The sequence below is a fragment of the Montipora capricornis genome, chromosome 1 (genome assembly GCF_036669925.1).
Source record: "Montipora capricornis isolate CH-2021 chromosome 1, ASM3666992v2, whole genome shotgun sequence".
NCBI lineage: Eukaryota > Metazoa > Cnidaria > Anthozoa > Scleractinia > Acroporidae > Montipora > Montipora capricornis.
This window is the reverse complement of record NC_090883.1, coordinates 41,952,877-41,965,376: the sequence shown is the minus strand read 5'-3', so window position 1 is coordinate 41,965,376 and position 12,500 is coordinate 41,952,877. Positions and strand designations below refer to the sequence as shown.

General features: G+C 40.2%; 3 protein-coding genes across 4 annotated transcripts in view; 2 read left to right on the top strand and 1 right to left on the bottom strand.

The window, feature by feature from the left end:
• Positions 1-2,926, top strand: part of LOC138015063 (streptococcal hemagglutinin-like) — a 30,789-nt gene extending 27,863 nt beyond the window's left edge. The window contains exons 14-15 of the mRNA XM_068861972.1: positions 442-503; positions 2,142-2,926. Coding sequence (XP_068718073.1) covers positions 442-480 — 39 coding nt within the window. The 3' untranslated portion in view covers positions 481-503; positions 2,142-2,926. The remainder of the gene's footprint in view (positions 1-441; positions 504-2,141) is intronic.
• A 1,024-nt stretch (positions 2,927-3,950) lies between these two features.
• LOC138044646 (cuticle collagen 34-like) lies at positions 3,951-8,795 on the bottom strand. 2 transcript variants are annotated; one of them, XM_068891117.1, is made up of 3 exons: positions 8,663-8,795; positions 7,682-7,744; positions 3,951-4,581 (listed from the first exon to the last, which is right to left on the bottom strand). In XM_068891117.1, exons 2-3 carry the CDS (start codon positions 7,740-7,742, stop codon positions 4,079-4,081), a joined length of 564 nt encoding a protein of 187 aa, XP_068747218.1. In that variant the 5' UTR covers positions 7,743-7,744; positions 8,663-8,795; the 3' UTR covers positions 3,951-4,078. The 2 variants fall into 2 exon arrangements, with proteins under 2 accessions (XP_068747218.1, XP_068747211.1); XM_068891110.1 differs by having other exon boundaries at positions 8,674-8,768.
• Positions 8,796-9,257: 462 nt separating this feature from the next.
• LOC138044635 (cuticle collagen 14-like) overlaps positions 9,258-12,500 on the top strand; it is a 3,253-nt gene continuing 10 nt past the window's right edge. Inside the window, exons 1-4 of the mRNA XM_068891101.1 lie at positions 9,258-9,355; positions 9,869-9,940; positions 10,731-10,796; positions 11,800-12,500. The exon at positions 11,800-12,500 is cut by the window's right edge and continues 10 nt beyond it. Coding sequence (XP_068747202.1) covers positions 9,880-9,940; positions 10,731-10,796; positions 11,800-12,260 — 588 coding nt within the window. The 5' untranslated portion in view covers positions 9,258-9,355; positions 9,869-9,879 and the 3' untranslated portion in view covers positions 12,261-12,500. The remainder of the gene's footprint in view (positions 9,356-9,868; positions 9,941-10,730; positions 10,797-11,799) is intronic.

Here is a 12,500-nt window from a genome sequence, read left to right as displayed (position 1 = left end):
ATAGATCTGCAACAGGAGCCCATTACTAGGAGCCTCCCAATGCATTATATTCTTGAGGCAACCTTTGCGCGTATCTTTCTATTTTTAGAACTAATCCTTCAGCAGGAAACTCACATTTACAACAATTTACATCAATTTGCACAATTTGCATACATTGTTTTTGCTATTTTTGTCTTTGTTCCACAATAACTTTACTCTGATTGGCCATTCTAAACAGTGTGTGCAGAGCCGTAGAACTCGTGGCGTTCTAAAAATAGAAAGATACGAGCAAAGGTTGACTCATAGGGCTTGTATGGGGGAGGCAAGCTCCTACTCATGGGCTCCTGTCTGCAAACGATGCACTTATGCTAATGAGGCAAACAAAGATTTCCCTATTCCTTGCTCAGAGGCAAGTGTTTTTGTGATTTGCACCCTTTTTTTTCTGTTGCTTTGCTAATCTAGAAATCCTGGGAGCATCAACCTGCGTCGAGCACATGCTAACCGCTTATAATCAGAAACATCAAGTAAGTTAAACGGCCTTTCACTAATGCTTCTACTGTTTCTCCGATTGTAATGGGGAGGTTAAGAAACGACGACGACTACGGCAAAGATAACGCCAGAAAGCAGTGATATTCTTGGGTTTCACTCACGTGATCAACAGCCCTAATTTTCAACGAAAACAAAAGAAGACGTTAGCATAATAATAGCTTTCAATTCCCGGAGGATTGGATCGGGACACCAACATGGCCGCCATTTCATTGTTTGGGGACAATGGGATTTAGCATCGTGTTCACGTGAAACGCGATCTGCAAAAGTGACCACGTGATTATGACTTTTCCCGCCATTTTTCGCGTTTGCCGGTTGACGTTCAGGTTACGTGAAAGTAGGTATTTTTGCGTTTGCTGTAGACGCGGAATTCTCTTCTCGTTTTTCTCGTACATAACAAGTTGTTTACTGAAAAAAGAACCCCAAAACCGTTTTCCAGTAAGTCAAACAAGGAAAAATTTGGTTTCATGTCTTTAGATCGTTCATATCTCACTCCTTACCCAAATTCTCTTCATGAACTCACGTTGAGTGCAGACTCCGATGACTCACGAAACAGCTTCATTGGAACTCGCAAAATTTGACAGGAAAGGATTTTCATTTTACTATAGCGCCTTTTTCTACAAAAAAATGTTATAAAAGACTCCGAGTTTTTGTTTTCGTTTCTTGTTAACTAAATACTCGAGATTGACATTGTTTAGTCCGAGTTGCCGGCGCCGTGGGTGACGCGAGTCTTAAGTCACAAGTTTCACTCCATTTTACGTGAAATGCGAAACGGCAAGAGGACTTTTGTCGTGGTGCTAAATCTCTCTATTATTGGCCGAAAGATGAAATATAATCGTGCTGCGTGTATGGCCCGCATTTTTGTACATTCTTTGGCGTACTCCACAAAACAACAACTTGAACTTTTTTGACAACATCGTGTGCATACAACAGTGAATCGTTCATCTTCTGTCTTTTGTTCAAAACCACTCGCACGAACTCAGTGATAAGATACTTTACCAGTATTGTACAACGGGAACGGTTGTAATTTTGAAGTGACTGTTTTTTCGCCGTATAGCTATGGTCGTTTCTTAAACTCCAGTAATAGACCTTATTCACGATGGCCGCCATGTTGGATTTTCTATTATCATGCAAATTAGCTACACGCTTCCGAGGGGGAAAACAACACATGGTTCGAGAGGTTATAACAAACATCTTAGCCACACAGATGATTTGTTTCACGTTCATTGAATGTTTATCACCTAAGCAATAAAATAGAATGATTACACAAGTTACTTGGACGTTTTTTAGTGAAAAATGAGCAGCTAACGAAGTAGAAAGTCAAACTGGCTGTCAAAGGCAATCCAAAGATATAAAATTATTATATAACGTACTTAATTCTTAATACTAATGTGAACTTTTAGCAATGTTATTTCAATATTTCGACGACCCGATTTTCCGCAATTTGCCTTTTTTCCAATGTTTGCCCCCCAGCATAACACATGGCTAATTTGCATGACAATTTGAAAACAAACATGGCAGCTATCGTGAATATATAAGGTCTATCGTTATTAACGAAACGCGCTTCAAAAACTGTGTAATTTGATTTCAAGGCTTTAGTTTTGCTTTTATTTCAGGTTCCAGATACTCGATAACCGGTCACCAAGGACAACGCAGAATTCCAATTCTCAAAGGGATCCTCCACTCTTACTACACAATCAGTTTAAACGGAAGGAAGTTATGTTTCCAAACAAATTTGTTCGAAATTTGTTTTAAAAACTGAATTTCAAAATCGTTTATTTTGACTTTCAAATTTGGCGGGCGCCAGGGAAGGCAGAAGATTGTCATTCTTAGATGAGGTTATTTGCCGCTTGTTAAACTGGTATCTATTTACTTATTAGAATTAGAATAAGAATTGTTAAAAATGGTTAGACGACTTTATTTTTGTATGGTTATAGAGTGTTTTCGCTCTTGAGACCAGCTGCTATATTTGCGTACTAAAACAAAAGGAAAATTTTTCACAATATTTTAGTCCTCCAACATGGCTGTTGTTCGTGACGCCGTGTGGAGTAAATAACTTAGAATTGTATTGTGCTATAGAGCGTTTTCACTCAACTGATCAGCAGCCATATTGGATTACTGAAACAAAAGGAAGCATTTGCATAAAAATAGAGCTCAGTTCCCGGAGGATTAGTTTGGTACACCATCATGGCCGCCATTTCTTTGTTTTGGAACAACAACATGACCGCCGTGACGTCATGTGAAAACGCTACTGTGTAAAAATAGGGTAATTAAAACTAATTATTGTCTCAAGGGAATTGATTAATTTTTCTCTTGCAATTACAATAACATTTTGCTAAACTTCCTACTTTGATAACACATTTATAAACGTTGCTTTTTTGATTAAAATATTACTATGATTGTTTCTGTGTTTTTATTTTAAGTGAAGCAGTGGTTGCTCAGGAGTTACCAGGCCCTAACACATTCTCGTCACCAGAGCCTTGGATCGACCCAAGGCTCTGGGGAAACTCTATGCAGGAGAACATACGCAGTAGGGTTCCTATAGCCAAAAACTGGCTATTGGAACCTTACGGCGCTTGCTCACTCCTCGCGCTAACATGAATGCACCAATTAGAGACGCTTTTGATTGTTCTTCACGAAAACCAATGAGAAGACACTTTGCTTCGGGGTTCCCCAGAGCTCTACTCTCGCTCAGGCAAGGCAAGGGAAGAGCTCTGGGGTCGAGATATGCCTAACAGTGAACTGTCTCCTGCGCAAGTAGAAAAAACAAGAAAATATTTGCCCAAGATTAGTGCAAAAAAGGCCTACTCGTCTTTTTTTCCCTTTCTTTTCTAGTCGTCTTGGTTTTAAGCGTTTTCACTCACGTGACCAGCAGCCATATAGATCACCTTCATAAATGACGACCACATTTACAATCTTTTGTATTTATGTTGATTAGACCTACTGCCCTCATTTTGAAACAAAAATTCTCTTGAAATTTGCTCGTCGTAGCATTAAAACAGAAGAATCTTTTATTTGGCCGCCATTATGAAAGAGGTCTATTTGATTACTGAAACAAAAGAAAGTATTTGCATAAAGATAGAGTTCAATTCCCGGAGGATTAGTTTGGTACACCATCATGGCCTCCATTTCTTTGTTTTGGAACACCAACGTGACGCCGTGTCGCAATGTGAAAACGTTCTATTCTTGGATTTCACATGACGTCACGGCCGCCATGTTGGTGTCCCCAAACAATGAAATGGCGGCCATGTTGGTGTCCCGATCCAATCCTCCGGGAATTGAAAGCTATTATTATGCTAGCGTCTTCTTTTGTTTTCTTTGAAAAACATGGCTGTTGATCACGGGAGTGAACCCAAGAATAGGTGCAGCCATGACGTTAATTGAAAACACTCCATTGAAATAAAACATGACACTGTAGACACGCGTTAGTGAAAATCAACATTAATTTTATTTTCCTACTTCGGTTTCCTCATGAATGGAAATAACAGCCTTAAGTCCCAGGAAACTCTGTCTCTTTAAACAAATTTAAATTTTACCTATAAAGCGATTCTAATTAATGAAGTATTGATTTGCAACACGCGGGGGCACACGAGGGAGAACACACCGGCATGGGAATGGGAGGTGGTGGTGGAGGAGGAGGGGGAGGGATATACATAGGGGGTGGTGGTGGTGGTGCACAGCATGGCTGAGGACAGATCTTCATACAGTGTTGAATACAGATCGGTGGACATGGCGGTGGAGGAGGAGCTGGAAGACCAGGACAGCCGGGTGCTCCAGGAGGTCCTATCGGTCCCATAGGTCCCATACATCCGGGTGATCCGGGAAGTCCACGGCAACCGGGCATTCCAGGTGGTCCCGAGCATCCAGGTTGTCCGGGGGGTCCTGGCTGTGGGCAAGGTATTGGTTGTGGTACAGGCACGGGCACGGGTACGGGTACGGGACAGGGTGGCGGCGGCGGTGGAGGTTGTGGCTCACAGCAGTCTGGCTCACAAGATGGAGCGCAAATGGCTGGGCATCCATACCCACAAGGACTAGCATCACGCTTTTCCTTTTTCTCTAAAACAAAGAAAAAGCAAAACGGAACGATACAGAGAATCAGGCAAATGTAACATATTGAATACCAGATGTATTTGTCACGGAAAATGAGAAGCTAATAGAAACTCAGCAATTGAGAGATTTCAGTAGCATCGCGTTGGCGGCAAACTTAGGACTGAGTTTGCGTTTGCCAGTAATAAAAGAAACTTTGTGGATTTTCAGATGTGTCCAGGAGTGACCCTAATTAGATGCCCGGGGATTTCAATAAGCGTCACTAAACTGTCCCCTTGCTCTTCTTCCCACTCTCAACTCATAAATAATCCATTCTCGGGAGGCCGCGTGGTGCAGTGGTTAGGGCGTTGGATTTGCATTCGGTTCGCCTGGGTTCAAATCCCGTTCTAACCTCTGGTTTGAATTTGTTTCCGGTTGTCCCGGATTCAACTCTACCACTCTTCGTAAATAACCAACTGATTGCCTCCTACCATTTGGGGTTCTTAATCATGTTTCTGTTAAGTTACGTGTTTCTTTCAGATCATTAAAAAGTGGGGTGCCAGTAAACTAGCTTGATAGCTAAGTGCACTTCCACTATAAACAAAGCATTTACATTTACATTTACATTTTTACGCGGACGAGTTTGAAACCCAATGAAATACTACTTGTTGATTTACTAATTTTCAAACACATGGGGTTTGAAATCAATAATTTCAAACACGTGTTTTGAAATCAATTAATTAAAAAAACAAAATGCCTCCTATCGGAGCTCGAACTTTGACCCAATCGTCGAAAATACGAGCTGCACCTTTGTTTTTATAATGATAGGTAGACTTCGGAACAGCACTGGTCATACAATAATCTTCCTCCAGCTCTTAGGGGGCAGGCTAAATCTTCTCATTCCCACACGGCAACAAGTGCTTACTCACAGCTTTCACATGCTTCTGAGCAACCACAAGGTGTACAAAATATGTAATTTTTTTTGTTGGAGAAGTAATTTCAAAAATTTGTACATACGTCGTGCTTCACTGGATTCAAATGTTTTCTTGCGTTTGGAAATCCAATGAAGCACTCGCACTCGTTTTTGAATATTACTTCAACATCATTGAATCTAGGAAGAGTCCATCGTCCAAGGGTAACATTTACTAGGAGCCCATTACTCGGAGAAAACAAAAGCCCAATACTCCTGTCACGGCTTTTTTAACCTTAGATTGAATTTCCCGCGAATGAGACTCCCGCAGGAGCCCGATGACCAATCACAAGAAGATAACTTGACGTCATAGAGTAACCGAATCGAACTGTAACATTGTTTCTTGCGGACAAAGTAGGCTAAAAATAGATCGGTCTTTAAAAATGCCGTGACATGTCATGGTCATTGGCTCCTGCATTTACCCAAATTGGCTTTGTCCCCTCCCCCAATCAGCGTCAGAACAGTGTCTATTCTTAAACCAAATTCTGTGGGAAAATAAGCAACAGCCAAATTGGCCAACTCAATAGTTGTGGTTATTACACCAGCCCTTTTACCCATGGGTAAATAGCGTTTGCCCACGGGCAAGGACGTTTTTGTGTGTAAACCCTAGACCGAAGCTGCCCTAGAGTTGTTTCCACGGATACATCAAAAAGAACAATTAAAAGAACTTCCCATGACAGTTCCTGAACTGAAAAGTATGGTTTATCTGCTCCCTGAGGTGGCTTGGCCAATCATAAAGCACATGCAACTAATTTGCAAGGTCAGTGAACTCATATCTAATTATATTTTACCCTGAGGAGAGTCAGGGTAACATGAAACCTGAGCTGAACCAAACCTTAGCCATTTATCCTCCCAAACCCAAGGTGTGCGTAACCACAGCTAATGTTGTCAGTAGTGTAGCAGCTCTCGTAACCTGCCATTGTTTAGTATTGTAAGCAGATTCTATTGTTTTTAAGTCTAAGTCATTGTTTCACTTGTTAAGTCTTTTATTTTTTGGCTAGGATAGCGAGTCAATCACATTATACGTTACGAGAGCTGCTACATCATGTACCCGGTTCAAACCCTTTAGGAATAAAATGTTGTGTTTCATATATTTCCATATCATTTAAGTGTGAATGCTCATTATAATGCAAAAACAATACACAGACAATCTTAACACCTATGTCCAGGTTTGATCCTAATTAGATGCATGCCCAATTTTGACATCCAACACAAAGTGTCCCTTTAAGTCTAAGCATTTGCTACCTATTTTCAACAATAAGGTAAGGGTAAAGGTTAGCGTTATTTTTAGCTTTGGGTAAATGCAGCAGTTAATCTTCACTTAAAGAGCAGCATTTGGGGGACACTTTGTGACATAAATTGTCTGTATTCTGAGACACAAGTGATGTTGAAGTTGGCTAGAAGAGCAAGGGGACACTTCGTGACGCTTATTGAAATCCGCGTGCATCTAATTAGCGTCAAACCTGGACATACCTCAAAAAATAGACATGTTTCTGACGCGTTGATGGAGATAAACCTGAAACCAGATTATTACTCTTGGGTAATGAACTCTTGATCCTTAAGAAAATGTCAGATATCTTATCGATCACTCGTTAAAATAACCTGAAGGTCATCAAGGTCTATCAAATACCAACACGAAAACCACACGATAATACATGCCCGTTCTGTCAAACTCGTCGCTTACCCAGCAGGACTGAAAGTCTTCATATGTAACTGTAACTATAACTGTACAATATCGTGGAATATTTTACTCGTTTCGCGCGTTTTCTGTACAATAACTAATACAGTTGGATAATAATCCACAATATTGTACAGTTGGTTATTGTACAATAGAGAACCAGTTTGACTGGTTTAAATGCTGACGTTACCCGAGATCGGTCACACTTTCTTGGTTGCTAAAAATGAGTGTGTAGTATCGCTCCGTATTTTCATTCGCCCTAGCGGGCTTGTCAAATACAGCACAACTCGTAAAAATACTCAGCGATACTACACACCAAAACATCTAATGATATATATATATTTATTTCATTTATACAACAATTGTCAAAATATGCCCGAATTACGTGTCTTTTTGCTTGAATTTGCTTGCAGATTTCAAGTGGAAAGAGCTTGAATGTCAGTTTCTGAATTTTTTTAAAGAATAAATAACCTGTGACTTACCTAATGACTTGCCGCTTGCTAAAGATACAAGACATGTTGCGAGCACAAGTCTTAAATTCATGTCTAAAAGCAATAATAAAGCATATTGATTCGCAAATAGGATTCATTACTGGCTCCGCTCAAACTTAGTGAACGGAAACAAATGAAAATTGAATGCATTAATATGAGGTAGGAGGAATTTTCATTTCGTATCTTAAGTAGTTTTGTGATTGTATTTTCTTTTGTATTAAGCTTGGTGATTTGCCGGGAAATGTTGCGCTCGCCCTTTCCCTTGCTTCAATAGGGACATCGCCGGCTTTATCAGTGCTTTGCGGTTATTGGCTCATTCAATTATCTGCATGCCTTGTGATTGGTCAAAGGCTTCCCACTAAGTCGAACGCCGCTCTTTAAAACTGGTTTCCATTCACTGCCGGATTCCTACCATTCGCGTATGGGTAGAGGTCAGCTTCAATCAATAGACTGAGCTTTTGCTGGGTGAAACATGATTTGTCTTTTTTACTGTTAATAGACGTAGTTCTCCTGAATCTCAACGTGGAATTAGTAGACATAAATCAACCACAGACCGTTACTGAATCTATTAGCCCAGCGGTAACTCAGAATTATGATGCACAAGCAATTGCAAACACGACATTCAGTAATTGTCCCCTTGTTAAATTCGTTAATTGACTGATTCAAGTTCCTGCTTTTTGACAAAATCACATCACCAAAAATCAAATCATTTCTTTTTTAATTAGACCATCCAACAAACAAAAGCTCTCAACATATTAACCGAACGGTCATTTCCATTAGGGAAGTAATTTTGTTATTTCTGGTCGTTAAGCGAGATCATAAAACGGGATCTTTGCTTTATTTTGGTAAAAATGTTTTTAAATTTGACTATGTGTTTATTCGAACTAAGCAAGTTTTAGCTAAAACAATACAGGTTTTCACCGCATGAGATTTCAGTTTCGCATGGTCATATATACTGTGCTTAATTCATACCTTACTCCTACCTGGATAGTTCAGCTAATCCTGTGTCCCCTGAAGGAAAAACTGAATTTAAGATCGCTAACTTCAAAATTCGACCTTACTTTTGTTCTTATTTTTAGTTCACAAATGAATTATTCATATCATGTTTTCCTCAGAATTACTTAATGTTCTGTCGGCTAAATTTATCGCATGGATAAACAGTTTAAAAGAAGATTACTAAACACGTATGCCACAAGCGAAAAGATGTCCACTTCTGTCAAATAAGTTTCCTTGTTTGACACTCACAAATAAAAAAATGATAACTCAGCTGATACTGATACGTAGAGGTGATGTAAGTGACCACAAGTTGACTACACGACGTTTCCTTGCAGGGTGTAAATTCTTCATTCGACCAAACTTTAATCCCGAGTACCAATATATTTGTCGTATCAACTTAATTTAAAATAAAAAATTGCGACAACTTTTTGTCTCCCGAAAAAGGTTGTTTTTCCTTGGCGTATTTTCGTGGTTGCTTTCAGTATATATAAAGAAACAAGTTGAATCACAAAGACGATTGTTTCAGAGATGATGTAATACCCTCTACTCGCGCAGGTCTGGTTAGACATATCAGAAAACAGATTTTCCAAGTCTGCCGGTATAGAAGTTGCAATAATTATTGACCTTTTGACATTGTACGGTACGTCAAGCGAAAGAAGCCAAGTTAAGGTAAACCCAGGTGTACAGCAAAACCCATGCCTTTCTTCGGTGCGGTTAACCGATTAGTGAAACGTTAAAGAGGGTGAAATCAGTGATATTTTTCTAGCTTAGTGTTTCTTTAACTCAAATGCGAGTGTGTTTTATTTATATTTTTTGCATGAACGTAACAGGTGATATCTCTCTTCTAGTGGATAATGGCAGCTCTTAACAACTGAAGCGCGAACCTTTTAATGGACTCGAAAAAGTTTCAAATAGTCTGCATTTTGCAACAAAACGTCCATTTAAAAAAATTGCTGTGATCAAAGGCTTAACTCAAAGGCTACAATTCAAGCTAGGAGGTCTCTAAAAAGCCCAAACTTTTTGGAGCAACTTATTAAAATCATTATTTTTTCGCGATGCATTGATGCATTTCTAAATGGTCAATTAAGCAACCGTGAATAGTTTAGTTATTGAAGAGTAACAGAACTTTGGCAGGTATTGTAAGGTTCATTTGACTGGAGTGGTTGTTTTTCTTCCTCACAGAAAGTCGGGTCATGTTAAGATTAACCCTTGGCATCGTTTTCCTCTTTATTGCTTCGCTGGAAGCTAGAAAAGGTAATTTAACGTTTATTTATTTATCTTCGTTTATTTTTATTATCCCAAAGAGAATTAACGAGAGCAATTTCGAGTCGTACATTAAGCGAACAATGAGAGGACCCGTGCCGCTAGAACAGTGGCGATGTGTAAAACTTTCTGTCAAATTTGTCGTGAATAAAAGGTTGAAGTTGCAATGATATCGTTATAAAGAAGAGAGTCGAAAATTTTAAAATCCCGGTGGTCTGGGTATTTTAAAAAATACTTAACGATTTTTTTGTTGGTTACTTTTCTTGTAACAGATACAAAGAGACAAGTATTTCGAACACCATTAGTTACTTTGTGAAATATTTTAAGATTCCTTATCATCTTAAAGCTTTCGGTGACAATTTATTTAAACGAAGGTATACTACCATCGACCAGAGAGAAATTAAGAGTTTCACTTCCCTGTCGTTTTGCGGCCTGAACAAAATATATTGAAATTAACTAGAAATGCTTTTTTGTCTTGAAACTTAAATCAATTCAGGTAGGAATATCAACCATCGATCTAGTCTTCAGTCTTCAGATCACGCACTCCTGCACCCTTCTCCTAGATCCGCTCCTGTCGTGATGGGTTGTTCAGTTCCTTCGAGTTAGCTGAACCATTGAAAGTGATAACTGTCATTAGTATATGTAGTATATATACACAAGTGAAGAAAACATCCAAATTAATTTTTTGTGCTGTATATTAACGTTGGATATTTACCTCGCCGCTTCGCGGCTCGGTAAATATCCACCGCTAGCCACATAGTTGTTAATTATTACTTTTCAGTGACAGAAGCATACCTTCACCATGGAAAAATCATAAAGATAACAAGAGAAGTGGACTATGAGCCAGGTGACACATTGTTGGAATTTACATGTGGTTTTTCCTTTTCTCAGCGCTATATATTTTTAATAACGATTACATTGAATTGCGCCGGGATATGAAATAATTTTCCAAGAGAAGATTACAGCGGTTAACTTAGGATGCAACTTAAGCAGTTACGATGAAGTCGGGAAAAAAATCCAAGCTTTGATGCAGTGGGATTGCGCATGCACTTCGCACGACTCTACCGCTGAGCTATTGTGCTCGTTTTTGCTGTATCAAGAGAGAATGAGGTAAGAGAGCGAATCCTGTTCCGCTGAAAACTGTTTGAAATCTATTATTAGTTCCGTGTCACAGAGCGAGTTTCAATCCAGTCTCGTAAAACCAAAACAAAACTACTTACTTTGGCCAATCAAAAAGGACGGAGGCAATCCAGTAAACCAATCAAAACTCGAAGTAATTACATGTAGCCGACGCAAAGCGCGGGAAAATGTGCACGCGCGAGCCACGATTGGTTTGCAAAAGTGGCGCGAGAACTTTGAACCAATCACTGAGTGAAGTAATCATAAACCAAAGCAATTCGCTAATTACTTTCGACAGGCCATTGAAAACCGCTCTATTGCGTGGTTACTTGAAAGACGTCACCTTATTGGTCAGTTAGTGTGAAAGTGGACCGCGCGGTCATGGTAAAAACAGACGAAAAGAACCTTGTCAGCACGGGCGTGATCTAAAAACAGATTTCAAAGAATTATCATGGAGTACGGGGATTCGCTATCTTATCTTGGCTGTACGTATATTCAGTAAGTGGTAAAAGGATGGTTGCTGAGAGTAGATGACATGCCGTATGTTTGAGCTGTCGATTACATGTAATGATTTTCTAAGAGAAGGATCACCTGAGTCAAATTAAGAATTTGAAAAGGAGCCTTAAAAAAAATCAAGTCCTGTGACGGTGAGCTGAGTGGAAACTGGCTTTTACTTTTTTTATTATCATCATTAATACCGTTTTGTGGATGTATTCTGTTTTTTAACACAGAGAAAGTGGAGAAGCGTAATGCATTTCCTTGTGTTCCTGGATGTCCGGCGATGTGTGCTCCAGCCTGTACGCCATCATGCTGTGCCCCACCCCCACCCCCACCCCCACCACCACCACCACCACCACCACCATGCCCTCCACCTTGTCCCATCCCGGGTCCTCCTGGCCCTCCTGGCTGCATGGGACCTCCTGGAGGCCCAGGCTGTCTTGGACCCCCAGGTCTTCCCGGTTGTATGGGACCCATGGGTCCGATGGGAGCCCCAGGATGCCCTGGTCTCCCAGCACCTCCGCCCCCACCTTGCCCGCCCGTGTGTATTCACTACTGTATGAGAATCTGTCCTCAACAGTGTTGTACACCACCCCCTCCACCATTGGTTCTTCCTCCCCCACCACCTCCTCCCCCAATGCCAGTTTGTGCTCCTTCATGTGCTCCCACATGTTGTCCTCCGGGAAAGAAATGAAACGCCGAGAAAATCCCGAATCCTGAATTATCATCGGAAGAAGAGCTATGGTGAAAAGAAGTTGTTCTAAAAATCTAATTACCTTGTTTTGAAAGGAAGTTCCTCAAACATACTGAGACAGTTTTGCTGCAAAAAGACAAACGAAGACGGCTGGTGATTCCACGGCCCAGGAACTTTTTTACAGGATGCCTTGTTTTCCAATAGATACACTGAATAAATTATATTTCTGTAAAAACGTGT

Excerpts from the sequence above, each read along its gene's own strand:
- LOC138044646 (XM_068891117.1), bottom strand. The coding sequence starts at position 7,742 with ATGAATTTAAGACTTGTGCTCGCAACATGTCTTGTATCTTTAGCAAGC. Across the intron at positions 4,582-7,681 it reads AGCAAGCGGCAAGTCATTAG|AGAAAAAGGAAAAGCGTGAT; the intron begins GTAAGTCACAGG and ends TCTTTGTTTTAG.